Below are 26,791 nucleotides of genomic sequence, written 5' to 3' on the forward strand. Positions count from 1 at the left end.
GCACTATCTTAAATGTTGATTATGTTCTTGCCTTTTAGCTTCCTACCTACCTTCCTACCATGAGATGAGATGAGGTTATAATTGTGTTTATAAAGTATCCTGAGGGTGACTGCTGTGCAGCTGTTGCAATACAGAGTGGAACAAGTGCAAATATAAAAATCTAAGACAACAATAATATGCAAATACAGGATGTTTACAGGTCCTTCAAAGGTCTTAAAATATCTTAAATTAAGTTTTCTTAAAATAAGGCCTTAAAAAGTCTTAAATTGTGTTAAATTCTGATTTCACGGGTCACATATTTTTGGTCACATTACCACGGAAATGTCTCCAGGCCGACAGACCCAGTGACTGTTTACAATCATTGGACAGACCGAAGAACTGTAATAATAAATAGCATTTATGACAGTGATCACGATATGACAATGATTTTCCTTTTACATGAAACACATTAACCTTAAACTCACCCAATTGTTGGCATTTTTCCTTACTGTTTGAACTGACATCAGTGTGTTTACTTGGAAAGAGTTCTTACACATGTGCATCACACACACACACACACACACACACACACACACACAGTATATATAGTGTGTATTTCCATTGCAGGTTTGGTCTTCAATTTCATATAAGGTGGTATTAAAAAGGTCTTTAAAAGTTTGAAATTTAACTTGGTTATATCTATAGACACCTTGGAGTAGGATGCAAATCCATCAGTCAGGTCAATGGTATGGCTCATATATACGTACAATATCATATCTGAAGCTTGGGCATTCAAAAGCATTGTGCGCCTCTTGCTTAAAAAGTGCTGAAAAAAATGATTACTATTTCTGTTGAAGGTGAACTGCTGATGCAGCTATACTTTCATACACTAAATGAAGGCACACGATTTTTTTAAAAACAATATATCAAATCCAGTGCAAGAAATCCTGTATCGGAGCTGGCTGAAAGTCATCCCAATAGACTGTGAAGACATGGTGGAAGCTGCCATTTGTTAGTCCTGAGGTTGGCCAATAACATCCGACTCTTGAACCACTGATGCATCCATACATCCACACAAACTGAATGATGGCAAAGGAGCTTCAACACGTATAGAGTGCTGAGTTTGGCCATTAACATCATACTCTGGTGATCTGTCTGTTTTCTGCAGAGACATGTAAGTTCTGTCCTCTTGATTTGGTGTCACCTTTGTTCTTGCTTTCCTTTGGAGAGAGAGAAAGCAGAAGCAGAAGTAGTAACATACCAAAGGAATATCATGAAGATAGTGTAGAGGATGTTCACACTTTGAGATACACCAGCAACAGCCCAGGGAAGTACTGCACTGTGAGGTCCACACTGCTGCAAAGGACCTTCCTTAAAAAAAGGGATGTAAACACATCTTTATGAGTCATAATGGCCTCATAATATATTGTGCTTTGGAAAACAGAAGTGTATAGTAAAGCAATATGATCATATCATTATAAATCTGAAAGTGTATCTCTGTTAAAGTCTATAAACGCTATTGCTGTGTTCACACCTGCCCGAACGAACCGCCCTTAGGGGGCAAACAAACTTGAGATTGAGTGAACCGAACCAAAAAAGGCAGGTGTGAAAGCACCCTAAGAGTCAGATCCACCCCTCGCTCATTCACAGCTCCACCCTCTCATCCAAATATGGTCACTTCTGGCTCTAAAGAACAAAGATAGTGACGGCCTAAATGCCAAACTCAAGGCTTCAAAACAGGAGTCCACAAACCAGTGGGTTACATCACCTCAGTTGCATACATTATTTTATACAGTCTGTGGTTGGGCAGGAGAGGAGGGGGATTCGTCAAACAAACTGGACTTTAACGGCAGAGACTGAGTTATTTCAATAACGAAGTACTGTACTAGTATGTGTAGCATACTATGCTACTGACACATGCCAGGCGACGTTGTTATGTTTGTAACAAACAGGCTTATTTTAAGCCAATCCATTTTTTTTTTTAAATATAACCACATGCTTTTGTTGCTTAACCCAAAAAGGTTTTACTCATGTTCTAAGTTTATTTTGAAAAAGACATGCAGAAATAAACAGAAACTGTGCATTTCCTGTAAAAACAGAAGTTTATTTTGAAAAGACACGATGCATGTTAAGAGTGTAAATTGATACACCATCCCTGAACTTCCAAAACAGACACAGGAGGGTACCTAGCAATCATATTTTGAGGTGATGGGTTACTGACCAAGCATGAATGTGTTGCATTTGGAACACCTCTGACAGGACATTTATCATGACAAATTATTGATAACTATTTTGTGAAGTATTACCCTTAATTCTGGCGTCATAACAACATACCTGTGTCAGCATTGCTGCCTCTCACAGAGAAAAGCAGAGTTGCCCAGATGAGACCAAACATTCTGATCTGATGTCAGTCTTTCCCCACAACACCACAGACTTCACACTGAAAGTGCAGCAAACATGCAGGAAGTTCAATTGATGAGACTGAAACAAAGGAAACTCCACCATTGACCTCACTCTTAACAGAAGGCTGTTGCACATTCAGTAATTCCACAGTTGCTTCATTTAATTTCGTTACCACATCACACAGGGCGGGGGCACTGTGTTACTTATTGTGAAGCAGTTTGTGAAATCTGTTGTAGAAATGTGCTATGTAGAAAAGCAAAGTTACAATAGCTCAACACAGCTCTGAAACAATAAAGATCTACAACCTCTGCAATATTCCAGCCCCAAGTATGACAAACACTAACTTCAACAAAGTAAATATCTGTAATCCTCCCAACCACAAGCACAGTTTCTCTATTCTAATTTATGATTCAAAGCCATTTTATAAGATAAGGTAAATGTTTTGTTTTACCTCTATATATCTTGTTCTGCTGCTCTCTTCTCTCCACAGTGATCTCTGCAGTGTTTCTGCTCTGAACTGACCCTTGCCCTCCTCACTTTTCTATTTCTGTCCTCTTTTTGCAACAAAAAGGATTTAGGGAGTGTCCCTGCCAAGTGTTGGACGTTAGTTCTCGTCTTCTGCGAGTGACACACTGACACTGTTTCCACTCACTGTTTTTTATGTGACAGTGTTAATATTGTATAATACTTTGTCATTTACAGCTTCTTCATATATTGCTTCAATAATACACACCATAATCAGACTTGTGTTACTATACATGTTACTGGCTAATACCTGTCATGTTCTCCTCGATGGCTCTAAATCCACTCTCACTAACACTCCTAGTTTCACCATCCCCATTGACAACTCCCCTCAGGTTAAGAGTCTGGGTGACATCCTTGACAGCACTCTGTCATTCCAATCCCACATCAATAACACTACCTGGCCAGCCTATTTCCATCTACGCATTATTAATCGTCTCCGTCCATCCCTCACCCTCAACAGCACTGCCATCCTGGTCCACACTCTGGTTACATCCCACCTGGATTATTGTAACTCCCTTTTCTTTGGTCTGCCCCAAAAGACCATCCATAAGCTCCAGTTGGTCTAGAACTCCATCCATCAGTCACATCACACCTACCCTACAACAACTTCACTGGCTTCCGGTCAGATACTGCATGGACTTGAAAATTCTGCTTCACGCTTTCAAGGCCATTCGTAACCTCGCTCCCCCATACCTCTCTGACCTCCTCCACATCAACACTCAGGTTGGCCTCTTCCATCAGCCTCATTGTGCCCTCTGCCTGTCTGTCCACCATGGGACAGGGACTCTGCAGCCACTCTGCCCCACGCCTCTGGAACCTCCTCCCTCCCGACATCAGGAACTTTGACTCATCCATTTTCAAATCCCGCCTGAAAACCCACCTTTTTAAACAGGCCTATTCTCTTTAATTGCCATTGCTCTGCTGCAGATTTCACATTTTACTGTGTTGATGTTTGATGTGTCTTTTACCCCTTTTAAATTCAATTGTCTTTTACTTGTTCTGTAAGGTGACCTTGAGTGCCTTGAAAGGCGCCTTTATGCCGGTTAGGTAATAGTGGTCAAGTGAACATTATATTGGCCATGTATTTTTTTTCAAAAAAAGGAAGTTGACTAGCAAGTCTGAGTTGCAGATTAAGCACGATGCCCAACCACTGACATAATTAATTAAGTTGCTGATGAAGTCTCACCAGAGGTTACATTGTTTCAACTTAAGTGTGTGTTTAAGAATTATTTCTCATGCATTATCCCATTAGTGTATTGTGCTCTTACCACCACTAGATGGCACATAAAAGTGTCCATGAATGAGGACAACAAGTCTGAGGTAAGTAGAATAATGTATTAGGTCAAATAAACCCAAAATGTGATGTCCTCATATGAAGACGCAGGGTCTCTGTCAGGCTCAATGTGCCATAGGTTCAATATTCTTTGAGCGAAACACTCATAGTTCTGTGCAGCCATAATGACTTTTCATTGTTTGTGATATGTGGCAAAGGAAACCTCTACAACTAATCTACAAATCAAAATTGCCTTTATTGTCAAAAAGAATTGCATACACCATACTGCAAAGATAATCAGGTTGGTTTTAAAGAGTGTATTCAAGGCACATTGTTAAAGACACAGTTGTGACCACAATGACAGCTCATAAACATTGTATGATAAAATAATATAAAAATATCAAATAATTAATTTCACTTGAAAACGTCTGTTTCCAGATCTCCAGACTCGTTGAGAAATCTGCAAAGCACTTAAATCCCAGGCACCTACAACAGATGACTATGATTATACTGGAATAATGTGTACTCAGTGGACTTCCCCTGGTTCAGTAAATGTAAACAAAAAAATATATATATACTGTAAAATACTAAATATAGGTGCGGTAAAATAAAAAAAAAAGAAACTGAGAAGCGTTTTACTTATAACATGTACACATTTTAAATCAGAGTATGGAAGTATCATATTCTATGACACTCAGTGGAAGCTGAACCTTGTTAGCTCAGAGGATGGCCAATCACATCATACTCCGGTGATGTTTCTGTTTTCTTCAGTGACATGTACGTTCTGTCCTCTTGCTTTGGTTTCACCTTTTTTCTTGTGATCCTTTGGAGAGAATAAAGAGAGACACCTGATGTCAAAGTCTCTACTGCATTAACAGAGCCTTCAGAGCTTAAAATGATGAAGTAAAACCCCAGTTCCAGAAAAGTTGCGATGCTGTGTAAAACCTAAATAACAACAGAATGCAATGATCTGTAAATCCTTTTTGACCTATGTTCCACTGAATACAGTACAGAGACAAGATATTTAAAGTTCAAAGTGATAAACTTTATTGTTGTCTGTAAATATACACTTACTATGATTTTGATGCCTGCAACATGTTCCAAAAAAGTTGGGACAGGGATATGTGTTACATCACCTCTTCTTTTAACAACACTCAGTAAGCGTTAAGGAACTGAGGACACTACGTTGAAGTTTTGAGAGTGTAATTCTGCCCTAGTCTTGCTCGATATACGACTTCAGTTCCTCAACAGTCCAGGATCTCTGTTGTTGTATTTTGCATTTCATACACATGTTCAGTGTTAGAAAGGTCTGGACTGCTAATTTTTGATGATACTATGGATTGTAGATGATGAAATCCATAAATGTCTTACAACTGTGTGTTGAGAAACGTTGTTCTTACACTGTTGGGCTCTTTGCCCATGCAGTTTTTTGGTGAACTTCACGCTATCCTTGCTTGAGAGCAACTGAGCCTTTCGTGGATGTCCCTTTCATACTGAATCATGATACTATCACCTGTTACCAATTAACCTGTTTGTTTTTTGAGCATTTCACAACTTCCCCAGCCTTTCGTTGCCCCTGTCCCAACGTCTTTGCAACATGTTGCAGGCATTAAATTCAGAATGAGTGTATATATTTACAAATAACAATACAGTTTGTCAGTTTGAACATTATATATCTTGTCCTATGATGTATTCAATTCATTATATGTCAAAAAAGATTTTCAAATCAATGCATTCTGTTTTTATTTACATTTCACAAAGCATCCAGACTTTTTTTTTTTGGAATCAGGGTTGTAGTAACATACCAAAGGAATATGAAGGGGATCATGCAGAGGACATTCACAGTAAGAGATACAACAGCGACGACAGTCAAGAGAGGCACTGCACTTGGTCCATGTTCATCTGCTATTGGAAATAACACAATATAGATTATATAACTGTTCAAGTGTTATTTTAATGTTGTACACTTAGTGGCTACTGTGTTAGCTAGACACCTCCATTTACAGTGTTACCTGTAAATGACTGATACCAAAAACTACAAAAATCTTTTGATGAAATTATTCAAGAATATACAAATGGGCTTTGTAACGCCAAAGAAGAAACAAGGATGAGACCTTTCATCCTAATTTATATTTTAATAGAATCAGTTCAACAAACTATATACATATATAGTGTCCCTGGTTCCCTCCCTGTGCGGAGTTAGCATGTTCTCCCCATGTCAGCGTGGGTTTTCTCTGGGTACTCTGGCTTCCTCCCACAGTCCAAAGACAGGCAGGTTAATTGGTGACTCTAAATTGTCCGTAGGTTGAATGTGAGCGTGAATGGTTGTCTGTCTCTATGTGTCAGCCCTGCAACAGTCTGGCGACCTGGTGTACCCCGCCTCCCAATGTCAGCTGGGATAGGCTCTGGCAGGGTCTGGGCTAAGCCCCAAATGTTCCCAAATCCTAGAAACACCTCTGTGTACACTGACCTGTGCAGGAGCTGCTGCAACTTTTTTGCCTCTTGGCAAAGATAAATGAGCACAGCAAATGTTGAAAAGTAAAAAACAGGCAATTAATTTACTGATAAATATTATTGTTTGTTTGGTTATTAACTGGCCCCTAGCTTCTTTTCATTTTGCAAAAGCGGCCTGATGCCTGCTGTGACCAACTGTTGATGGACACACCCATGGCACCCTGGGAACTGTCTATTTACCACTGATCACTGATTTGTGATCATTCCTGTATTTCCTTGAATATTATGCTGTAGTTGTTAATACAGGCTATCATTAGGTTGCATTTGTGCAGTACAATGAGCAAAGTCCATTCTCTGACCTGCAGTCCGTTTCAGTAGTTATAGGACAATAACTCTCTATTATTGTGTTTGATGCTCTGCCTTAATACATATGACACACCATCAAGCTGTAAAAAAAATTCTGTTTTGGCTGATATTGAATGTGCCAAATGATGTGCAGAAAGCTTTGATGCTGATGAGGCCAAAATGTTGTGAAGGTAACCCACCCACTACAGACTGCATGTCATCATCTTCTTGGTAGTGTCATCAGAAACAGTTGAACATACATTACGTTATCAATGCATTTTTACTGATATCATTGATTGGTGATGCGTGTGTGTGTTCACCTTCTCGCCTCTCTGAAGTTATGATGATGATGTCTGCTTTTGATTCCCCACCTTCATTACTGCTCACACACTCAATAGAAATGTTGCTGTGGTCCTTGACAGTTAGGGTGAGGCTGCTGTTGACCATGTGGTTTGACACAGTGGTCGTAACAGAGTACTCTGCTTGGTTCTTCAACAGCGGCCATCTGATGGTGGGTAAAGGAAACCCCTCACTGATACACAAACAGGTCAGGACCACTGACTGAAGCTCACACTTAGAGCTATTTAGGATCATTGGATACACTGTGGACACACAAACAGATTTTTACAAGGTATGAACTAAATCAATATTTCTTACTAAGGCAGTTCAATTATTTGAGTTACTACACAGAATCCTGTATCGTCTTTCACTATCAACTCATAAAAACGAACTGGGGCTTACATGTGTCCCCCTCCATCTAATCACACCTGTCCCCATTCAACACAAAGCATACACCTCTTCCCCTTCTCTCAGAGTCACCTGGTTGAATGACGCTGTCAAGGATTCAGCAGAGTTTCAGTGAAACAAAGAACATTACAGTTCCTGATATCCTGTTGCAAACTAATGCAGGTTGTCCAGTTTATTAACCACTGCCTGTACAATTGCTAGCAGGGTGCTAGTTTGGCTGTGCCCCTTCTTCTCTATCATTTTCTCAATGTTTACTGATGTTTACATTTGAAAACTACAATCTCATCAGCTAGCAGAAGTCAGCAGGAGGAGAGTTTACAGACTGGCGAATTGATTTCCTTGTCCCAGTGAGCAACTTGCAGCCACACGCCACCACCGTCCAAAGCCAACCACAACAAGCGCCATCAAATAGACAAAACAGCATACATTTAGCCGAAATTTAGTGGAGCTGACAGAGCAGCGAGTAGAAACATCTGCACCAAAGTACAAATCTAATGGGAGAGCAGTCTATGAGTGGAATCAGGGGAGCGGCCTGAAGGTCATCATTCACATAAATCTTGGCTAATATAATCAGATACTTTGTTACTGGGGTAATAAGAAGAAGATATATCAGGCAATGCTTTAGTCAAGACCACCTAAACTAAAACCAAGTCATGACCAAGACCAAAGTGTATTGAGACTGAAGCAAGACCAAGACTTTGAGAGGTTGAGACCAAATCAAGACCAAGACCAGGGGTCTCATCTATAACTACTGTATAACGAAACAAGGCCTGAAATAGGCTTACGCCACATCCCACACAAAAGCTGTGATCTATAAAAACAAACTTGATGGAAGAACGTGCACGCCCGTATGGAAACTCAGACCCATGCGTACAAACATTTTGGAGACAAGGAAAATTGGTTGTGCTAGTGAGCCATAACTTTAAGCACCTTTCAATTATAAAAAAATTATAAGCCAACTCAAATCTTAATAAAAGATTCTACTCAATATTTCATCAGCGCTATCTAAATCCTTTCACCACCTGAAATGCGGAGGAGAGGGCTGGACTGTAGGCTACGTAATTGCAGAACAGAGCATCTAAAGTTTTAAATAATGTGATCTAACACTGAGCATAAATCACAAAATACTACCATAACTTTAATGTAGTTTTTGTGTGTAAAATCGCTGCAGTGAACACAACAGTGTGCATCGCCATCGCTGTCACACATGCCTCACTCCTGTCTTCCCCAGTCACCTTATATCTTCACTGCCTGCACATAGAGCCCGGTCTCACTCTGAAGTCGTCGAAATCCGGTGCTTGGGCAGTGACTTGGGGTGGTGGATGGGTCCAACAAACAAAGACTTTCATGTCGGAGAGCAGTGTTCACGTCCCGTAAGATTCTAAAGCCAAACCCTCTTCCTTTTTTCCTAAACCCAACCATATGTGTTTGTCGTTGAAGGAAAAAAAAACAGCAATTCGCAGTGTTGTACCGATACAGTGCATTTATTTTGAAAGAGACTGTATGTAAATGGTAAATTTCCTGTGAAAATGGAAGTGTATGTTGAAAGAATATAATGCATGTAACAGGCAGAACTTGACACAGTGTCCCAGAACGTCAACAACCAACGCACCCAGGGTACCATGCACGTCGTATGTCAGCATAGAAAGTGATATGACCAAACATCAATATGTGACAAGGTTGGAGTGAGAATGTGTTGGCACATATAGTCTGCGTAAAATAGCAAAGTCTGGAAAAAAGCTCTTGCACGACTCCATATTCTCATTATGAGTGCAAGTCATAATGCAGGGCAAGTTTCCTATAACCAAACTTAAATAAATAAATAGTGTTCACCTGTCAAACTTTCATTTTTAAATTATATCTCAGGTTGGGCGATACCACTGATTGTCATGGTCATTTTGGCAAGGTGTTAAGCAATCAGTCTGATTGCTGTAAACACATAAACACTGTGGTGATAGTGTTGCCATGGACCATTGTTCGGCGGGCTCATTTCTATGCATCAGCATTCGTGAGGTGCTGTGCATTGACCATTTATGGCTGAATGTGGGCATGTAGACGAAAGGATATAAGGCTGATCCTACACACTGTTTAATAAATGCAACCCAAGACAAGTGCAGGCCCCACAGTGCATGACACACTTACAATAAAATGTGGAACATGCAAACCATAGGCACACCTCAAACTAATCTGAAAGATCCATATTCCCTTAAAAACACATTCATATCACTAAAAGATGGTGTGTGTGTGTGTGTGTGTGTGTGTAGGTGTGTGTGTGTATATAACTGTACTATAAGAATAATCAAAAGGCATTGCAGAGTTGAATTTTATGAAGGGGAATTTTCCTTTGTTTTCTATGAGCACACAAATACAAACAAACTCAAAGGAGCTAAAATAATCTTAGCTATCTTTACATGGTCTTGACTGGTCTTGAAATAAAATCCCAATTCCTCTTTGTCTATGATAAAAACAAGACCGAGACCTTCAAAACATAGACAAAGACCAATCTCGGATACTTTAACACTACTGTACAGTATGTTGTCCTCTTATTTTTGCAGTTTTACCTGTGCTTTTGTTGGATCCCCAGACCACAGGTTCACTCCACTCACTCCAGAATAAAGACCCTCCACAGGCGAACTCCATTTTGCTCCGCACTTGCAGCTCAACCAGGGATTTGGTGGAGGGCATGTTGATGCAGTATTCCTGCATCCCAGGTCTGACACGAGAAGTCTGAGGACAGTAAGATGGAGTTGAGAAAGAGAGATGGGTACAAACCAAAGACAAAAAATATAATGATGCAAAGGCTGAGAGATTATCTTCCTTCAAACTGCCTACCTCCCATGAGCTGTCACTGATCCTGTAGCGAGCTTCACTCTCCACACAGTTAGGTAAAATCTGGGTCCAAGTGAGGCACAGATAGATCTGGTCACTCACGTTTGTTGGTGGATTTAACTTCACTAGAGATGACACAGACCATTAATTATACATAATATACAATGTGATAACAAGGTAAAGGGCAGACATATTAAGTCTTGATATTGTCATATATTTTATCTCCTCCAGCCTAAAACCTGAAGGCAATCATGCTTTTGGTCATTAGTCCACAACTAATTGCACAAAGCGCTGGACCAATTAGTGTGGGTTTATGACTGTATGCTCAAGGATCTCTAGTGGTTGCAGTGAATTGCAATTGTTGAGAAAACCTGTTTTATTGACTGTTTTATGCCATTGTTAACTGCTGACTCCTCACTTTTCTTAATTGGCTGATAGGGGTTGCAAGTTTAGGTTAGCTAAAAACGACTAAAAACACAAGCCGTACCATCTGTTGCAGGCCACATCTTGGTCTTTGTTGTGGCTCTTCTTATGGATTTGTGACTATGTTTTAGAAACAACCTGCTGTCTCTGTGATGCCCCCAATCCCAACTTGAAACACATATTATCTGGCTGCAAATCAGCTTTGACCCAGGGCTGGTACAGATGGTGTCACAACCAAGTACTCCGAAAACTGGCAGAGGTGTTGGAGGAACGCAGGCTCGAAGCCAACAGAACCAGCCAATCATCCCCTGAACCGCAGATTCGCTTCATCAGACAGGGAGCTGAAGCAGAAATCACCAACCAGAAGGAGTGGTCAGTACTGAATCCTCGAGACGAATGGCAGATGAGGGTTGACCTGAACCAACAGCTTAAGTTTCCTCTTGAAATATCGATTACTTCCCAACAGCCAGTGTAATTGTAATTTCATTTTCTTTGTGTATTCTTTGTGTTTTCAAATACTTCAGAATGTCTAGACCTCTTAACCTCACACCTAGATACAAAATCCTGCAGGATACGTGTAGTGTAAAAGTTTGTGCCAGCAAATCAAACAGTAAGGTTAAGATGTATAAATTGATTAAGAAACTTATATGATCATGTTTTTTATGTACAAGGCATTATAAAGTTCTTTGATCTACATTTAAATATGATAAAACATTGCTGTATGTGTCAAAGTACTCATAGCACCATAGCACCAGACTATGTAATCATGTTGTATGCACCTACTGAAAGAACACACTGTGTCTTGTTAAACGATGAAACACATACTCAAATGCTGTAATACATACACACATTCACAGATTGCACTCTGAAGGTTCACCTTGCATAAGACTGAGAGCACTGAGGACTGTATAGAAAGTCCCCAAAATACACATGTTTTTTAAAAATAGAGTGAAAGCGAGACCAGACCTAAGGGAAGAAAACTTGGGAAATTCCAGGCTGCATTACACCATTAAAAATGGGCCCAATCAGAATTGGACACAAAGTTTTCCACCAATAGAATTGGTCTTAAGAGGGAAAGATTAGTAAAAAGAGGCGGAGACTCATTTGAATCTCCACCAGCATATAAGCCAGGGTTCTGAGAGCAGGTTTTCAGTCACACTCCGGAGTCTGACTCGCTAAGTTGTATGTGTTAAAGCCTGTTGACACATTAAACTTGATTGCATCGGACTTTGCCTGTTTCCAGTGTTTCTTTAAGTATTTGCCAGCTGAGCCTAAGGTACCAAATCGACATCTGAGAACAACTGACAAGGGACAAGAGGTTCAAGGTCGGGAGCCTACAGGCCCACTTCCAGGCACCGATTTTTGACACTTCATACGCCAGGTGTGAAACACAACCTAGGGGGTTGGAGCCAATAGCTGCGGCAGACGAAAGAGTTTGAAAACAATGGGTAGGGGCACTGCTCCCTGCCGCAGACAGAAGGGTGTGAAACACAGCGTAAGAGGCGTTCCTCAGGTATAAATGTTTAGGCTTTCCTATGTTCGGGGTCTTTCGTCATTCTGACCGCTCGTGTGATGACTGACCTTTTCTTTGCAAAGAAAATAAAAACCTTGTCGGCCGGCAGAAGTCTCTATTTCATTATTCACCAGCAGCAGAGAATTTCCACAACACCAGACATAGTCCTGTGGTCCACTTCTGCCAAGTCAGTAATCATGGCAGAACTCACAGTGCCATGGGAGGAAGGGATGGAGGCAGCTTTTGAGAGGAAGAAGGAGAAGTAGTGCGTGCACAGAAGCAGGGTGGAAGGCATGCACCTACCCTGTGGAAGTCGGATGCAGAGGCTGTGTTGGAATATCCACCCAGCAGCTACTGAAAACCCATGGAGTCATCGGGTCCAAGCAAAAGAGGGCACTCAGAGATCTGGCAGAGGAAGCAGAGAAAGGGAGCTTCTGGCTATGGCTCAGAAGAAAAGACCCCAAGTGAGGGAACCAAGGATCATAGGGCCAGTTGCAGGGAATGGTAGGGAGACGTCCCTACTGCTGCCCCAGCACCCAGAGATGTTCTGGGATCAAAGGGGCGAAACATCTGTGAAGGGTGGCTCCCAGCTGACAACCCGCCGGCTGGCCCGCTGGCACTGGCGAAGGTGCGACAGGCAGAAATACCCTGCAGGTAACCTACACCTGTGCTTCCATCTAATTTAAAAATACATTAATCCTCATAATTACATATTTTGCATACAGTGCCTGTTTGCAGGAAAACCCTATCTGCTCTGTGCAACTTTTCCTAGTTTCCCTCTAGATTACACATTTTAATTACAGTTGAGCTGCACCTGTCATGGAAAATTATTTTGTAAAGCACTCAGTCACATAATCAATTAACACACAAAACACCAAAAATTATTGTAATTACGAGACAAAGACAGACCTCCTCACATTGAATGCTGGATGCCAAAAAATAACTCAAACTCATCTGAACATCTGTTTTAACTTTACGCTTTGGGGCTCCTTTAGTTGAATCTGAGGCCCCCACTTCCTGAAAGGCAATCATAAATCCTAGTTTTGTGTATCTTAAAGCTATGGTCTACATTTAGAAAGATTGATCATTATTATTAACATCATTTAGATGGTGGTTATGGCCCAATAGTGCCAGCTACACAATGTGAAGAGCAAAAGGAATCAAAAAAATCCATTCTGTCCGGCGGCTGCAGGCCTGCAAAGAAATTGACCAATCACAGCCATCCGGATCGCATGGGAGTTACTCCTTGCTCAAATTTGCGCTGTCTCTCTCTTACCCTCCGTCCAATCCCGTCGCTCCATTTTGACACTCCTCTGCTCCTCGTCCCGCCTCGTCCCAACCCCCCTCCGCATTTGAAAGTACGAGCGGTTTGTAAGGCCCTCGGGACGGGCGCGCTGCAGTTTGTTTACAATGGTTGCTAAGCTACTAAGAGCAATGCTAACGTTAGCATCCGGTGGTATGTAGACAGCTGAGACGGTGACAACACTCTGCAGGATATTGAGAGAGCGTCAAGGTCTGGACAATAATGGTGAGCAATGATCCTGCTGTTGTTACACCAGTTGTTATGGAGATAAACACAGAGCCCCCCTCCTTTTCTCTTACCAGACTCGATGTTGCTGTCCTGCCGGTGGCTAGTGCGGCCCACTAGCTGTACCGCAGCATCGGGTATGAGCGGGTGAAGCCAGCTTTCCGTTATGATCATAATCCCACAGGTCTGTACATAGCAGTTAGAGGCAATCAATAGCTCCAGTTCGTCCATTTTGTTCAAAATAGATCTGCGGTTGTCAGGAAGATGCTCAGCAGTGACGGAGTGTGAGGGTACTTCTTTAGCCTAGCCAATATCCCTGAGCGGCGCCCGCGCTTCTGCCTTCGCTCCCTCCGGCGTCTGCGTCGCTTACTCAGGCAGCAGATCCACAGTGACTCCGCAGGTCTGCCGATGGCGTCCGGGATGTTGTGTGCCTTTTGAAAGTCTCTCGTGATGTCAGCCTTGCATTTCCAGCCAATGTTGATGTCCTGCCGACTATACACAAAATCTGCTTGACATGAGCAGAAAAACGCGGACAAAACTATATATATATGTGAGAAAGCTAAGAGCCGCTGCACTCTGGCGCGCCACCGTGTTCTGTTTCCTCAGTTCCTTTGACCGATGGAGAAAGCTCCGGCAAGATCTGGGCCTGAAAAATGATGCTGATACAGCGGAGTTTTTGTTGAACAGGTAATATTTCGTTTTTATCGTGGATGTTGTGACATAGATAACTGTATGCTGTATGTAACTGTATGTTGCTATGCGGGAGGGGGTGTGTCGTTAGGAGGCTCCGAGGGGAGAGGGACACAAGCTCGGAGGGGAGGGATCATGGAGCACAGAGGGAGGGGTGTGTGTGTGGGGGGGGATGCTTTTTTCAAATCTTTCTCATCGTCTTTCTAAACGTAGACCATAGCTTTAAGGAACCAGTTATACCAAACTCCATGCAGTAGGCAGCATGAAAAGTCACAATTAAAAAATGATAAACCTTAATGGTTCATAATCGTTTGCTTTTTCACTGAAATGATAACCTTATTTGTTTATAAGTCATGTTTATATCACACACTAGTAGGTATAAAAAATGTCTTCCATCAACAAAACAAACAAAAAAAAACAGCAAAAAACAAACAAACAAAAACCTGTTACTTCTTCATTTATTAGTTTAATATTCTGAAAAGTACCTCCCGATGTTATGTTTAACCCTGGTAAATAAGCATACCTTTATCTTTAAGATTATGCTCCTTCTGATGGACGTCTTCTCCGTGTACCAGTCTGGTGTAAAATGTGGTGAACCTCCTGGCTGAGTTGGAGTTGTCATAGGGCTGGTTACATCCAGTGTTTATGTTGTTCTCTGACAGATAGGTGGGGCACTCACTGACTACTTTGTCACCGTGGAACCTAAAGAAAGAAATCACTATTCAGTCATTCACACACAAAGCCAAGTATGCAGCCATGCCAACTGTTAATTGATCACGTAATCATTAGGTCACAGTACTTTGGGTAATGTTTTCTCTGATATTTGCTACTTTGAGATATTAGGCCTCGTATTTATCTTAATCTTTTGAGACTTCCACAAGAGATAATGCTCTAAAGAACCAATTTCAGAGCGTAACATCCTTCACTCAGTGTTTGTGTTGAAATGATGCTGTGCCTACAGCATAAGCTCTGTGTACCCTACACCGTAGCCTATGCTGTAGCCTGATGTGCATTGTCCCCGAAATGTAACGATACTCCTTGCAGTTTGATAAATTTCGAGTATACTACAAAATTAGTTTTATTTTGTCAGAGTGACTGTCACTGTAATTACGAACCAGCCATAGAAGGTATAATTGACCTCTGGAGTCCCTTGCTTATTCCAGGAACAGTGAACATATTTCAGATGCACAAACAAACAGTCCACATCTGTCAGAGACACAAGAGGGTAGAGAAAATAAAGATCATTAGGGTTACACATAGGCCAAGTACAGACCTACGCAAATGGTAATAGATTAATAGCAATCCACTTACAAACACACACAATGAGGAAATGGAAACACAATGACGCAAAGGGAATTCGCTTAACCAAGGAAGTACATGTGCTATTAACAGTGTAACAAGTTCTCACTCACTCCGAGTGGTCTCCCAGGTGATAGTCTGGAGTTTGTTTGATCCATCCATCTTTGCTCCTGCCCACTCTTTGCAGATTTTCTTGCTCTATAGGCTACAGCAGTTGCTTTACCATAAACCGAGTTTATGGTAAAGCCCTTAAACTGTCAAATTTTTCCATGTAGTTTCCATGGAAAATATTCATTCCAAATGAGGGTTTACACAGGAGATCAGTTTAATCGCCTTTTAATCGCCTTTATTCCGGTCCGCGCAAGGTTTGGGGCAGGGAAGGTTTCTGATTGTATAGGGGGCGGGGCGGATGTTACGTGTTTACGTTTACTGGAAGAAAACACCGAAGTCCTCGTTCCATTTCGTTAACAAGATGCTTGACGACACTGTTCTTAGTACCTTTTTCAGGCTTGTTTTGCTTATATTCTTGAAGCAGCAGTACGACAACAACTTTGTTCTGCTAATGCTTCGTCTGTTGAGGAGGAGAAGGGAGGTAGAAGGTCGAAGAAGGGAGATAGAAGACCGCTCGGGACTACCTCTTGTTTTTAGAAGCTGCCATCTTGTCGCACGCACTATATATGTCATTGCGCCAGAAGGGCAAAGAAATGAGCATGCGCAGAAAGACCGGAATGAACTTAAAGAGGAATGAGTGTATCCAAGTGCGAGAAATTCTTTAATTCGGAATTAGAATTAGCCCTTACATCGGATTGGATTTTCAATTGCACTGGACATTTTCATTCCGAATGAGGTGTTTACAAGATCACTTTTAATAGGAATGAACTTTCATTCCGAATGAAAAGGGAATTAAACTGTCCATGTAAACGCACTCAGTGTAACATGTTCTCACTCTCAACTCATCAAATACTGACTCTGGTCAGTGGCCCTACACGTCAAACAGTGATGCTCTCGGTAACCCTCCAGTGTCAGTTTTAGATGCTCAGGGACGGCGTGTCAGTATGTCTACACTCCATACATGCATTGTGTCTTGATAAACTTTCATTTCTACAGGAAATTTACAGTTTCCACTCTTTAAATGCGTCCAGTGGTTTAGTCATCCATTAATCATTAGATTGGCAGTTCAGTCCGTCCGCATGTCATCCACACCATTGGTGTGTGAGAATATGTGAATGGTTACTAAATAGCAGGTGGTACCTTGTATGGTAGCCTCAGCTTGGCTTGTCGTCAGTGCCGACCAACCTTTCCCTTTGTGTTTACCTGGTATCAAATCCTCTGCTCACCCGATGTCGCCTCCTGTCTGCCCCCTCTTGGTACAATTACACACAATCAAGTTTGGTGTATGTGTTCATCCAGCAGATGGCAGTGACTAACCTGCTCTCTGCTTAAGCGTGGTTCGCCAAAAGTATTACACTGAATCTATGTCTTGGAAGGTTCCAAACCAAGAAGTTGAGTCTCCCTGTTGTTTCACCTGCCTGCTCATTCTATGTTTTACCAAGCAGTAAATTAAAGGTCATTACAAACTGTCCTGTCTGTCTGTGGTGCTGCATTTGAATCCTTACCACATTGGTCACAATATCCAGTTCTCTTGTCACATGCATGGATTGGGTTTAAAAGATACATCATGGTTTGGCTTAAAGTAAGTACGTTTGTTACTATCTTAATGTGACATATGTCACTAGCATAGTATGCTACACACAGGAGCACACAAAAGCGGGATGTATACCTGCAGACCTACCTCTATGCAGAGCCTACGCTGTAGTCTACGCACATGGCCTACGGCATTGTGAGCATTTATACTTGTACAATGGTGTGTCTGTGTCACTCTGCAGTTAACCCTCCAAAACACTAGTCAGTGGTGGGGTTTCTGTGAAGTGCTGTGAACTTTAGTTGATTCAAAACACACATTAAACATGGCTTAATAGAGACAATTTAAAACACAAGTAGACAAATCGGCTTCACTGTAACTCGCAGCATTCACAGACAAACACTTGTCTTTATCTGGACACATTTTCCCCATAAATATACATGCTAATGTTATTAGCACAAGCCTGTGGCATTTTACATTGTATAAATTAGCTTAGTGGCCAGTGGACTTTTCCTCTACATATATAAAGCCAAAGATAACAGCAACAATTAACAAAGGTAACATTACAAAATCCGGCTCCAATACAACTCACATGGTTCACCGACAAAACAACTGTCTTTTACTAAACATATTTTCCAAACAAGTATAATGTGCTAATGTTATTATCACAGGCCTATGGCATCTTACAATGGATAAATTAGCCTAGTAAGCGGAGATTTCCTCTGCTCATATGAAGCCAGGATAAATCACACATAAGACTTAAAATGCTATTTTATGGAGGCTTTATTGTCTTCACAATTTCTTGTTCCTTATCTGTGAAATCAAAGTAAATAGAAGCTTTGTTTCCACTGAGGGAAATGGTTTCATCTTATAAAAATAGACAGGAGGTCTGTCTTGCCCCTATGTGTAGTTACATTTCTGGGGAGGTTCGTGTCAGGCTATGGTGTAGGGTACGGCGTAGGCTCTACGATGACACAGGTACGGTGTTGATTTGATTTGATGCAGAAGTATAAATCCTACATAAGTTATTAAAATAACTCTGTTTACTTTGGTTTCACATGGGACACAAACAGCGGTCTGCCAGATGAAAATCCATTGTTTGTTTGACCCATTCAACTCCACTCCTGCCCACCCTCTGTGGACTGCTGCTCCAGGTGTGGGAGAGCATGTATGCCCCCTCATCCCTGTTCATTGTCCCTAATATCAGCTGATTGACAGATCAGCTGATAAAGATACATCACAACCACCACCGAGTGACACTTCTGAGGAAGGCAGAAGTTTCCGCCGAAACATGTCAAGGTATGTAACATCCTAATACATGTCTGAGACACCTGCGCTTCGCCAAATGGGTGTGGTCAGGCGGATTTTGCAAGTTTGGCACACCGTGCGCGCTGGCGCAGCTACTCCTCTTTCCCACCTCCGTCCCTCCTACCTGCGCAAGTCGGAAAGAGGGAGGAGAGAAGGCATGGAGTGGGTTTTACACACATCGCACCAATCAAATGAGCCCCTCTCCTCGCCCTTAAATGCGCCGCACAAAGGCGTAATGAGAGTTGAGAGCAGCAGCGTCAGGCGGCCAAACTTCTCCCAGGAGGAAACTGATGTTTTGGTCCGGGAGGTCCAAGCTCGCAGTGTCCGAATATACGGAACTGCGAGCAGACCTCCACGGGCTGATGATGCAAAGGTAGCCTGGGAGGAGGTCACTACAATTGTATATCAATGTTGCGTTTCTCTCGTGTGCGCGTGCTCTCTCTTTCCCTCTCGCAGTCTCACTCGGTTTCTTTTCTTTTGACTTTTCTAAGATGACAGATGGTGAATATATACTCCCTATCTGATGCTGTGGCTGTTTGTGGTTGACTGAGAGGGATGTGAACTCATTAGTTTGCAGCTGTGTTAATCAAATCAGGTTGGGTTTCCATTACGCGTGCCAAACGGTGCCAATCCCCTTTGATCTGACATCAGATGTGACGGGACAGTCGATATAGAGATATATTTATGTGCTGATTGCAGATAGTTGCATTGAATAGTGTTTTTTGTGGGTATTTATTGCATTGTTAATGTGCCTGACATTCTGGAAACCTGCCTGTGAGGTTTTGGTGACGTGTGCTGCGCTCCGCTTGCACTGATAGTAGCTGGCGAGCTCTTAGCGCACCTTCGGTGAAGCCATTTGGCATGAAACTGTCACTGCACCAAGCTGGATCTGTCGACACCTCCCCCTGCTGCGCCGCCACATCCATTTCAGCGCACCTCGGTCTGCCAAACTACCAAACTGAGTGCGCCTCGGGTTGCACTGCTCGAAATTAGCTCTGCGCGGGATTCGCCACCCTGCGCCACCCTGCGCCGTGCCGGGAAACTAGAGGCCTTCATCTTTGCAGCATGCCGTTGCTGCCAGCTTAACTGTGTGTGCATAGAGTTTTACCAAGTGATAAAGCACTTGGTCATACAGGTTTTGGAAGCATATGCTATATACTGAATCAATTAAATGGATCATTTTACCATTAGGATACATTTATTTGGGTGATTTATTTTAATGTAAAAACATCCACAGGGTTGCTCTGCTACTTCGTGTTACCTCTGGTACAATGTGTTTATCATTTTATTATTTTTTAAACAGACTGCACTCGGTTTTTACACAGTTCTGTGTAGTTCTCACCTGTTGGAGAGCTGCAGAGCCTCACGCAGAGAAAAATAATTAGACCAGTTGTGCAAAATTGATGTTGAGCAGCAGGGTGCCCACATGGGCAAGCGCATCTTCTGTGGTCAGTGTAGCGGTTTCAGTTGATTAAAATGGTTATGCTCTGCTGTGGCAGACATGTCGCACTGCAATCGTGTCCCTTTTTTTTGGCAGTGAGTGTCAGTATTAAATGAGTTGGGAGAGAGTTAATTCAATTTCATAATACAAGCAATTAATCATTAACAATATTAAGGCCTAATCATATTTCCAGGCAGTTGCACTGTCCCCCGCTTTTAAATAGTGATTTTATTTTTAGGTTAGGTCAACAAAAATATAGCAAAAACCACATGTACATTGTAAATAATTCTGTTTATTATGGATATAAACTAGATTGGCCTATAACAATGAATATACAAAGAGTTAAATGTAAAACAATATGATTAGAGATGCAAAAAGCTCTTAAATTAATTCAGTAACAGCTCAGACAGATCTAAATGAACCAAAAACAATAATAATTAATATCATGATTCACCAATAATTTAAATATTAAATCAAAAATGTTATTACCTGGCAGTTCTTTGGCAAACACATGTCCTGCCAGACAGAGAAGCAGAAACAGTCCAGTCGGCAGCATGGCTCAGACGCTGTTTTTCATTTACCCTCATTCACTTAACCTCAGCCGTTGGTATTACGTAACAGTATATGTCACACAGAGGCCCCTCAGAAAGCAGGGGGAGAGTGAACACCTACACTTTTTCCCCTTCAGCCCAAACTATCATCACTTTATCCGCCAGTTAAAGGCTTAGCGTTACACTGCTTTTGACAAATAGTACCTGCAGAGTTGTTCATTTCAATGAGGTGAAGGCGTTCTCTCCAAATGCTACACGTCAGCAGGCATGTGGTTATTAGCTGCGTCCGTTTCTGCTGTGGAGGTTTCCGTCTGTGATTTGTGTCATGATAATTGTCACTATTAGGCCTGTGGGGCTTTATGGTATCTTGCAAAACAGCCATTTTTTTCATGCGTTTACAGATAATGATGGGAAGAAACAGATCTCACAGGCTGAACACTACAACAATCTAAACAAATATACAATAAGTTATATGACGTTTTTCAGTAGAAAATATCCTCCTTGGTTACAAACTGAATTACAATCTGTAAAAGGTTCAACTGTTGGTAGGCATTTATATTCAGCTCCCCTTTAGAAATTATGGAAAATTACAGTTAATTTTGTAAAAAACACAATTAATGCCTGGCATGAGTTACATAAATATTTGCGTGATTCCCCTGCACTTTCATGTTTTTCACCAACATGGGACAATGAACAATTTACCCCAGCTAAAAATGACATGGGCTTTAAAATATGTTCAAGTAAGGGCTTATGTACAGTACAGGATCTTTATAAGGACAAGGATTTAATGTCATTTGATGAATTGAGGTTGAAATATGACCTCCCACAGAAACACATTTTCAAGTATTTACAACTTAGAAGCTTTGTTTTGTCAACCTTGGGGAATTCTTTTCAAAAACCATCATTGTCCACATTAGAATCATTTTCTGTCCACCTTATTCCTCACCCCCATGATACCTTCATGAATTATGTGTGCAACTTCCGGCGTTGAACCGAAACCGGCAATTTCCAATGGTAGTTTATGGTAGTTTAGTTTCTTTACAGTAGGCTACTCGATTCTTCTTTCCAAGATCAAATGGGAAATAGAATGTGGAACATACCATCTGTATAGCTCATTATGTGATCATACCTCTGCCATCTTTGACAGCCATCTCGAAGCATTGAGGGTTTTTTTTCCTTTTAGGCGAAGCACGCTAGCAATTAGCCTGCCTTGCTCCGTTAAAATATTGTTAACTTTAACATGGTCCGAGCTAGCTTAAGGTAAATATTTAATACTTTTTATATGCTATACAGGAAGTACGGGAATGGGTAACACGTTCTCAGACCTAATGACTAAATACATATTTCACGGTATGTTGCTGCGTTTATTTTATAACGTGCAATTTTCTAATGTAGGTTGAGAATGACGTCAGACGGGGAAAGACAGGGATATCATGTACTGACGCTGAGTGATGGACCTGTCAGTCTTGGTGTCATTCTCTTATGCAAATTCTGATTTAATACTTTTTCGCTATGTCTGGTGAATATCTTGTGGTTTTATTTCACATATAAACGGTACCTTTGGCAACAGGAACAATCCCTTTTTGTTCTGGTTACATGTTCAACACAGTTGCTGGAGACAGTTAGTTGTTACAGACAGTGCAACAGGTACCAGAGCTCCGCAAAGACATTTTAGAAAATGCTTAGTTAACATGAGTTAAATATTTGTTAAAAAATAAATCAGTATTTGCCAAACTGAAGGCAAATTACTTTAGAAAAGAACCAGCATCGGCGGTTAGCCACCAAGACTGAGAGTAACCACAGATAGTCTATGGGACTAACTAGCTTAATTCTACTTCTGCTGTCTCACTGGAAGTTGCGCACATAATCATTTCTACAGTAGTGCCCTCAGGAATAAGGGGGATAGGAACTGCTTTGGAAAAGGTCTGGTTACTAAGTTGAACCATCTGTTGGTTGATAACCATAAGGACAACACTGAAAGTAAGAGAACGGAACAGATTCAAGACCTACAAGAGAACATTTTAGAGAGTTAAAGGGATGCAATATTTGTAAAAGCTCAAACTCAAACCATCAATACTTGACTGAGATTACTACGATATAATGGCATAATGAGAACGTACATAACACCGGTGAAGCTGAACAAGTTTGATCCAAATATTTATGACCAACGCTTTGAATGCCACACACATAAAGGGACATTGTACCTACCACTGTTTGTGGGAGCGTGTTGAGATAAAAAAAATTCAGTTGTACACACCCTCCACCTCCCCATCACCACCTGGTCTTCGAAGATTCATCAGCTTCATCAGCCTAATTAGACCATCAGTCTTGGCAGAGCCACCACCACCACCACCAGCGTCTGGACTCCATGGGGGGATTTATTTGCTGCTGCTCAGGGCAAATGCCCTTCAGTAACAATTTCCTGGGGAGTCTATGCACCAAAGACTTTCTGTCAACTCTTACTCATCACATATCATCTGTTAATCTGTATTAAACATTTATCTTTACTTTATTCACCTGGCTCTCCTGATTGAAATGAAACACAGCCAGGATACTTTTAACATCAGCACAGGTTTACTTCTGCTTCAACATTTCACATATTTCACATCTGTGTTTGCTGCTCCTGACCTGCTCCTTGTCGACTTTGTTTTCTGATTTCGTAAACCGTCTACATATTAGGTTATAGATCAAGATAACATGCCTGCAGTTCGGCCTTATGTTTACTTAAAGGAATACTTTGCCCCCTAATGATCATTTTTCTATTAGTTTTTCACCAGGTATTATGCTGAATCCTGAAAGAAAACATTGTTTTTCGGACATGCCTTCACGGTGAAGAAGAGACCAAAAACAGAAAAAAAATCTTGATAAATTGAATTTGTAGGGGTCTGCGTTTAACAACAACAAAACAATATCTAAACATCAGTTTACAAAAACTCACACAAATCATTCAGTATAATCCAAATGTCATTTATCCAGTCACATGCTCAGTACTTTCTAAACACATGCATTTTTGCTAAAACTGTAATATTTTAGGGGCGTCGGTGGCTTAGTGGATAGAGCAGGAGCCCCATGTACGAGGCTGTTGCTGCAGCGGCCCCGGGTGGCCCTTTGCTGCATGTCATTACACCCCCCCCCCACCTTTCACGCTTAGGTGTCCTATCTATAAAGGCAAAAATGTCCCAAAAAATATCTTTACAAAAAAAATAAAATAAACATGTTAATGTAATTGTATGCCGCTATTTTGTCCCTCCGACACACTCTTACTTGTAGTCAAGCTGCCACAGTGACTTCCTGCTTCCTGTTGCCACAGTGATGAAAAATAACATCACTGTGCTTCTGAATAGCTCATTTCACTTTAAAAACTCCCAGACGGCTCTATTGACAACTTGTGTCAAGCAGAATTAAAATATCACCAAAGCTTCAACCTACGTGCTAAGCCTACACGTGCAGCTGATCAGATTTCAGCAAGCAACCACATCGCTAAAGCTTGCAGAACACTATTTTGGAGTATGTGAATTGCCACAGACCTGTGGTTGAAACTAAATCAAAGAAGTTAACTACAGCACTTGCAAAACAGGTGGCAACTGACTGCAGACCAGTCAATATCGTGGAAAACTCAGGTCTAAGGGACATCCTCAGGTTGGCATGTTGTGACCTTTCATGTCATGTCTCAGAGGTAAAAGACCTCAGCCTCATATTAGATTCACAACTAAAATTTGAGAAGCATGTTAAGATGTTGAGCAGGGTTGCAAAAGCAAACTTGCATACATTTGGACTTGTCAGAGACTGTCTTCCATTTCACGCTGCCAACAGTTTCAGGCATGCTATGATTTTTTTCACATTTAAGTTACTGTGTAAGCAGCATCAACAATAACTAAGCCTCTTACAATGATATACAATGGAGCAATTACATTTTTGGACAGGAAACCAACAAGAGCACATCATTGCCATGTCCTTTAGAAACTAAATATGTTAAGTTTTGATTATTTCATTAATTTTGCAAGTTTCAAACTCATCCATAAATGACTGCATAATCAGGCTCCCCAGGTGCTCAGTGACCTTGTGGTTCCACTTAGACCTTCTGGCTCAGTAACACGTGAGTAAAACCTCATTTGGACAAACAGCTTTAACACGTGGATTTCTTTACCTACAGAACTCAAATTGGATCCTGATTTGGATTGCTTTAAACTAGCAGTTTGTGTCTTGTGTTGTTTTGTCTGTATTTTTTATTGTTGTTTGTACATTGCACTGTTACTTGCGTTCTTGTTGCTGAGTCTTTGTATCTTCCCCAGTAAGGGACAGGCATTGCAAATTAGCTTAGGCTATAAAGGCTGTGGTGTGTGGCATTCATGTATGCTACATACTTGTCCTTATACAAATAAACATTAAATAAGCAAATAATTGACACTGATTGGACATTGCATTCCTTTGCTTTGACGGTTAGACCGGGCCCACACTGTTGAAGCAGTGCAGCACTGATTTGAAATGAATAAATCTAAAAAACAAGATCACAAAGTAATTTTTTTTGCATTCCTTTATTTCGCAAACAAGACACTCTGTTAAAGGGAAATTTCAGTTTATTTCAACCTGTCTCCTATCGTCCTAAATTTGTTTCAAGTGACTAGTGACATAAAAATAATAGTTAGCATGTTAGCCGTTAGCCTAGATACAGCCGGGGCGCATAGTAGCGTCAGACCTGTTAAAACGTAAGTGAATGGGCAACCTTCAAGTGCAAAGTTAGTCCACTAAACAAGCTTTTTTCCACAAAGACTGCCTCATATCGTTAGGATAAATGTCAGAGAACATATAGAAAACGATATGTAAATGTGTTGTCTTACCTTACCAGTGTGCTGCCATGTTTGCTTACCATTTAGCTCTGCTTTCCAAAGCGCGGCCGAAATATATCTCGCGAGCTCTAGATAAAGCCCAGCTGGATACTACTCCAGGTGGAGGTGTCTCGTCCTCGGTCACATCCAGACCTTGAAAATAAGGCTAAAATGATGGAATATTAGACATGCAATTTAAATTGTGAATAATTGTGATTAACTATTGAAAATCAGTGATTTTTTAATTAATTAATTAAAAAAAAAAATATTATTATTTGACAGCCCTAATCTTCCATAATACATAGCAAAAATGCATGTGTTTGTTGGTCTGTTGTACTGAGCCTATGACTGGATAAATGAGACTTGGATTATACTGCACAAGTTGTGTGAGCGTTTGCAAACAGATATTTGGATGTAGTTTTGCTAATGTTAATCACTATCCCCTTTGACTGCAGTTCAATTATTTGTTCACCATTAAGGCATGTGAGAAAAACAAAGTTTTCTTCCCCAAGTCAGAGTAACACAGGATGAGTAACTGCTAAAAAAAAAGATCATTTGGGGGATTTCTGAAATCACGACAACATTTTATAACTTGTGACATTAAAGGGGCTGTTCTGTATAAATGGCCAAAAGTACTATAGGACAATCTGGATTGTAAAGGTCTGCAATATCAACCTCTCTCTGAGATGCCTCCTACAGAGACCTGCTGCTCCTCAGATGAGACAGGAACAGTAGGGATGGAAGAGAAACAGGTGGTTAACAGATACCGAGGTGGGTCAGAAATCTTAGAGACAGATCTTGAGGGGGTTGTATTAAATGCAGTGTGATGACGGACGACGTGGATGAAGGGCAGTAATTACTGACATTAAATCAACATCACGTAACTCTGAAAGTCTTACAGCCCCAGAAAATATATTTATAAGTTCAAACTAAACTATGGCAAATGTATCATAGGCTTATTATATATATACATTTCTGTTTTTAAAATTCAGCTTAAAGAGCACAAAGTGTTGAT

The 26,791-nt window shown here is 41.1% G+C and overlaps 1 protein-coding gene and 1 long non-coding RNA gene across 6 annotated transcripts; both read right to left on the reverse strand.

Moving 5' to 3' along the window:
* Positions 1 to 883: 883 nt before the first annotated feature.
* On the reverse strand, positions 884 to 3,120 carry LOC144464513 (uncharacterized). Its single transcript, XR_013492212.1, has 4 exons — positions 2,834 to 3,120; positions 2,314 to 2,419; positions 1,241 to 1,350; positions 884 to 1,199 (listed from the first exon to the last, which is right to left on the reverse strand). It is a non-coding gene; the product is annotated as an uncharacterized LOC144464513 (long non-coding RNA).
* A 1,297-nt stretch (positions 3,121 to 4,417) lies between these two features.
* Positions 4,418 to 26,125, reverse strand: LOC117266025 (cytokine receptor common subunit gamma-like). 5 transcript variants are annotated; one of them, XM_033640945.2, is made up of 8 exons: positions 20,889 to 26,119; positions 15,825 to 15,915; positions 15,233 to 15,411; positions 10,559 to 10,680; positions 10,288 to 10,453; positions 7,300 to 7,581; positions 5,986 to 6,082; positions 4,418 to 5,003 (listed from the first exon to the last, which is right to left on the reverse strand). In XM_033640945.2, the coding sequence occupies exons 1-8, from the start codon at positions 20,953 to 20,955 to the stop codon at positions 4,895 to 4,897; spliced, it is 1,113 nt and encodes a 370-aa protein (XP_033496836.2). In that variant the 5' UTR covers positions 20,956 to 26,119; the 3' UTR covers positions 4,418 to 4,894. The 5 variants fall into 5 exon arrangements, with proteins under 5 accessions (XP_033496836.2, XP_033496835.2, XP_033496837.2 ...); XM_033640944.2 differs by having other exon boundaries at positions 5,986 to 6,085; XM_033640946.2 differs by lacking the exon at positions 15,825 to 15,915 and having other exon boundaries at positions 5,986 to 6,085; positions 20,889 to 26,125.
* Positions 26,126 to 26,791: the final 666 nt, after the last annotated feature.

The sequence above is a fragment of the Epinephelus lanceolatus genome, chromosome 10, assembly GCF_041903045.1.
Source record: "Epinephelus lanceolatus isolate andai-2023 chromosome 10, ASM4190304v1, whole genome shotgun sequence".
Classification (NCBI taxonomy): domain Eukaryota; kingdom Metazoa; phylum Chordata; class Actinopteri; order Perciformes; family Serranidae; genus Epinephelus; species Epinephelus lanceolatus.

What these genes read in the sequence shown, in the direction of transcription:
- LOC117266025 (XM_033640944.2), bottom strand. Translation starts at nt 20,955, where the DNA reads ATGCTGCCGACTGGACTGTTTCTGCTTCTCTGTCTGGCAGGACATGTG. An exon ending in GTTTGCCAAAGAACTGCCAG is followed by an intron (nt 15,916 to 20,888) that starts GTAATAACATTT and finishes TGTCTCTGACAG; the next exon opens with ATGTGGACTGTTTGTTTGTG. An exon ending in AATTATACCTTCTATGGCTG is followed by an intron (nt 15,412 to 15,824) that starts GTTCGTAATTAC and finishes TTCTTTCTTTAG; the next exon opens with GTTCCACGGTGACAAAGTAG.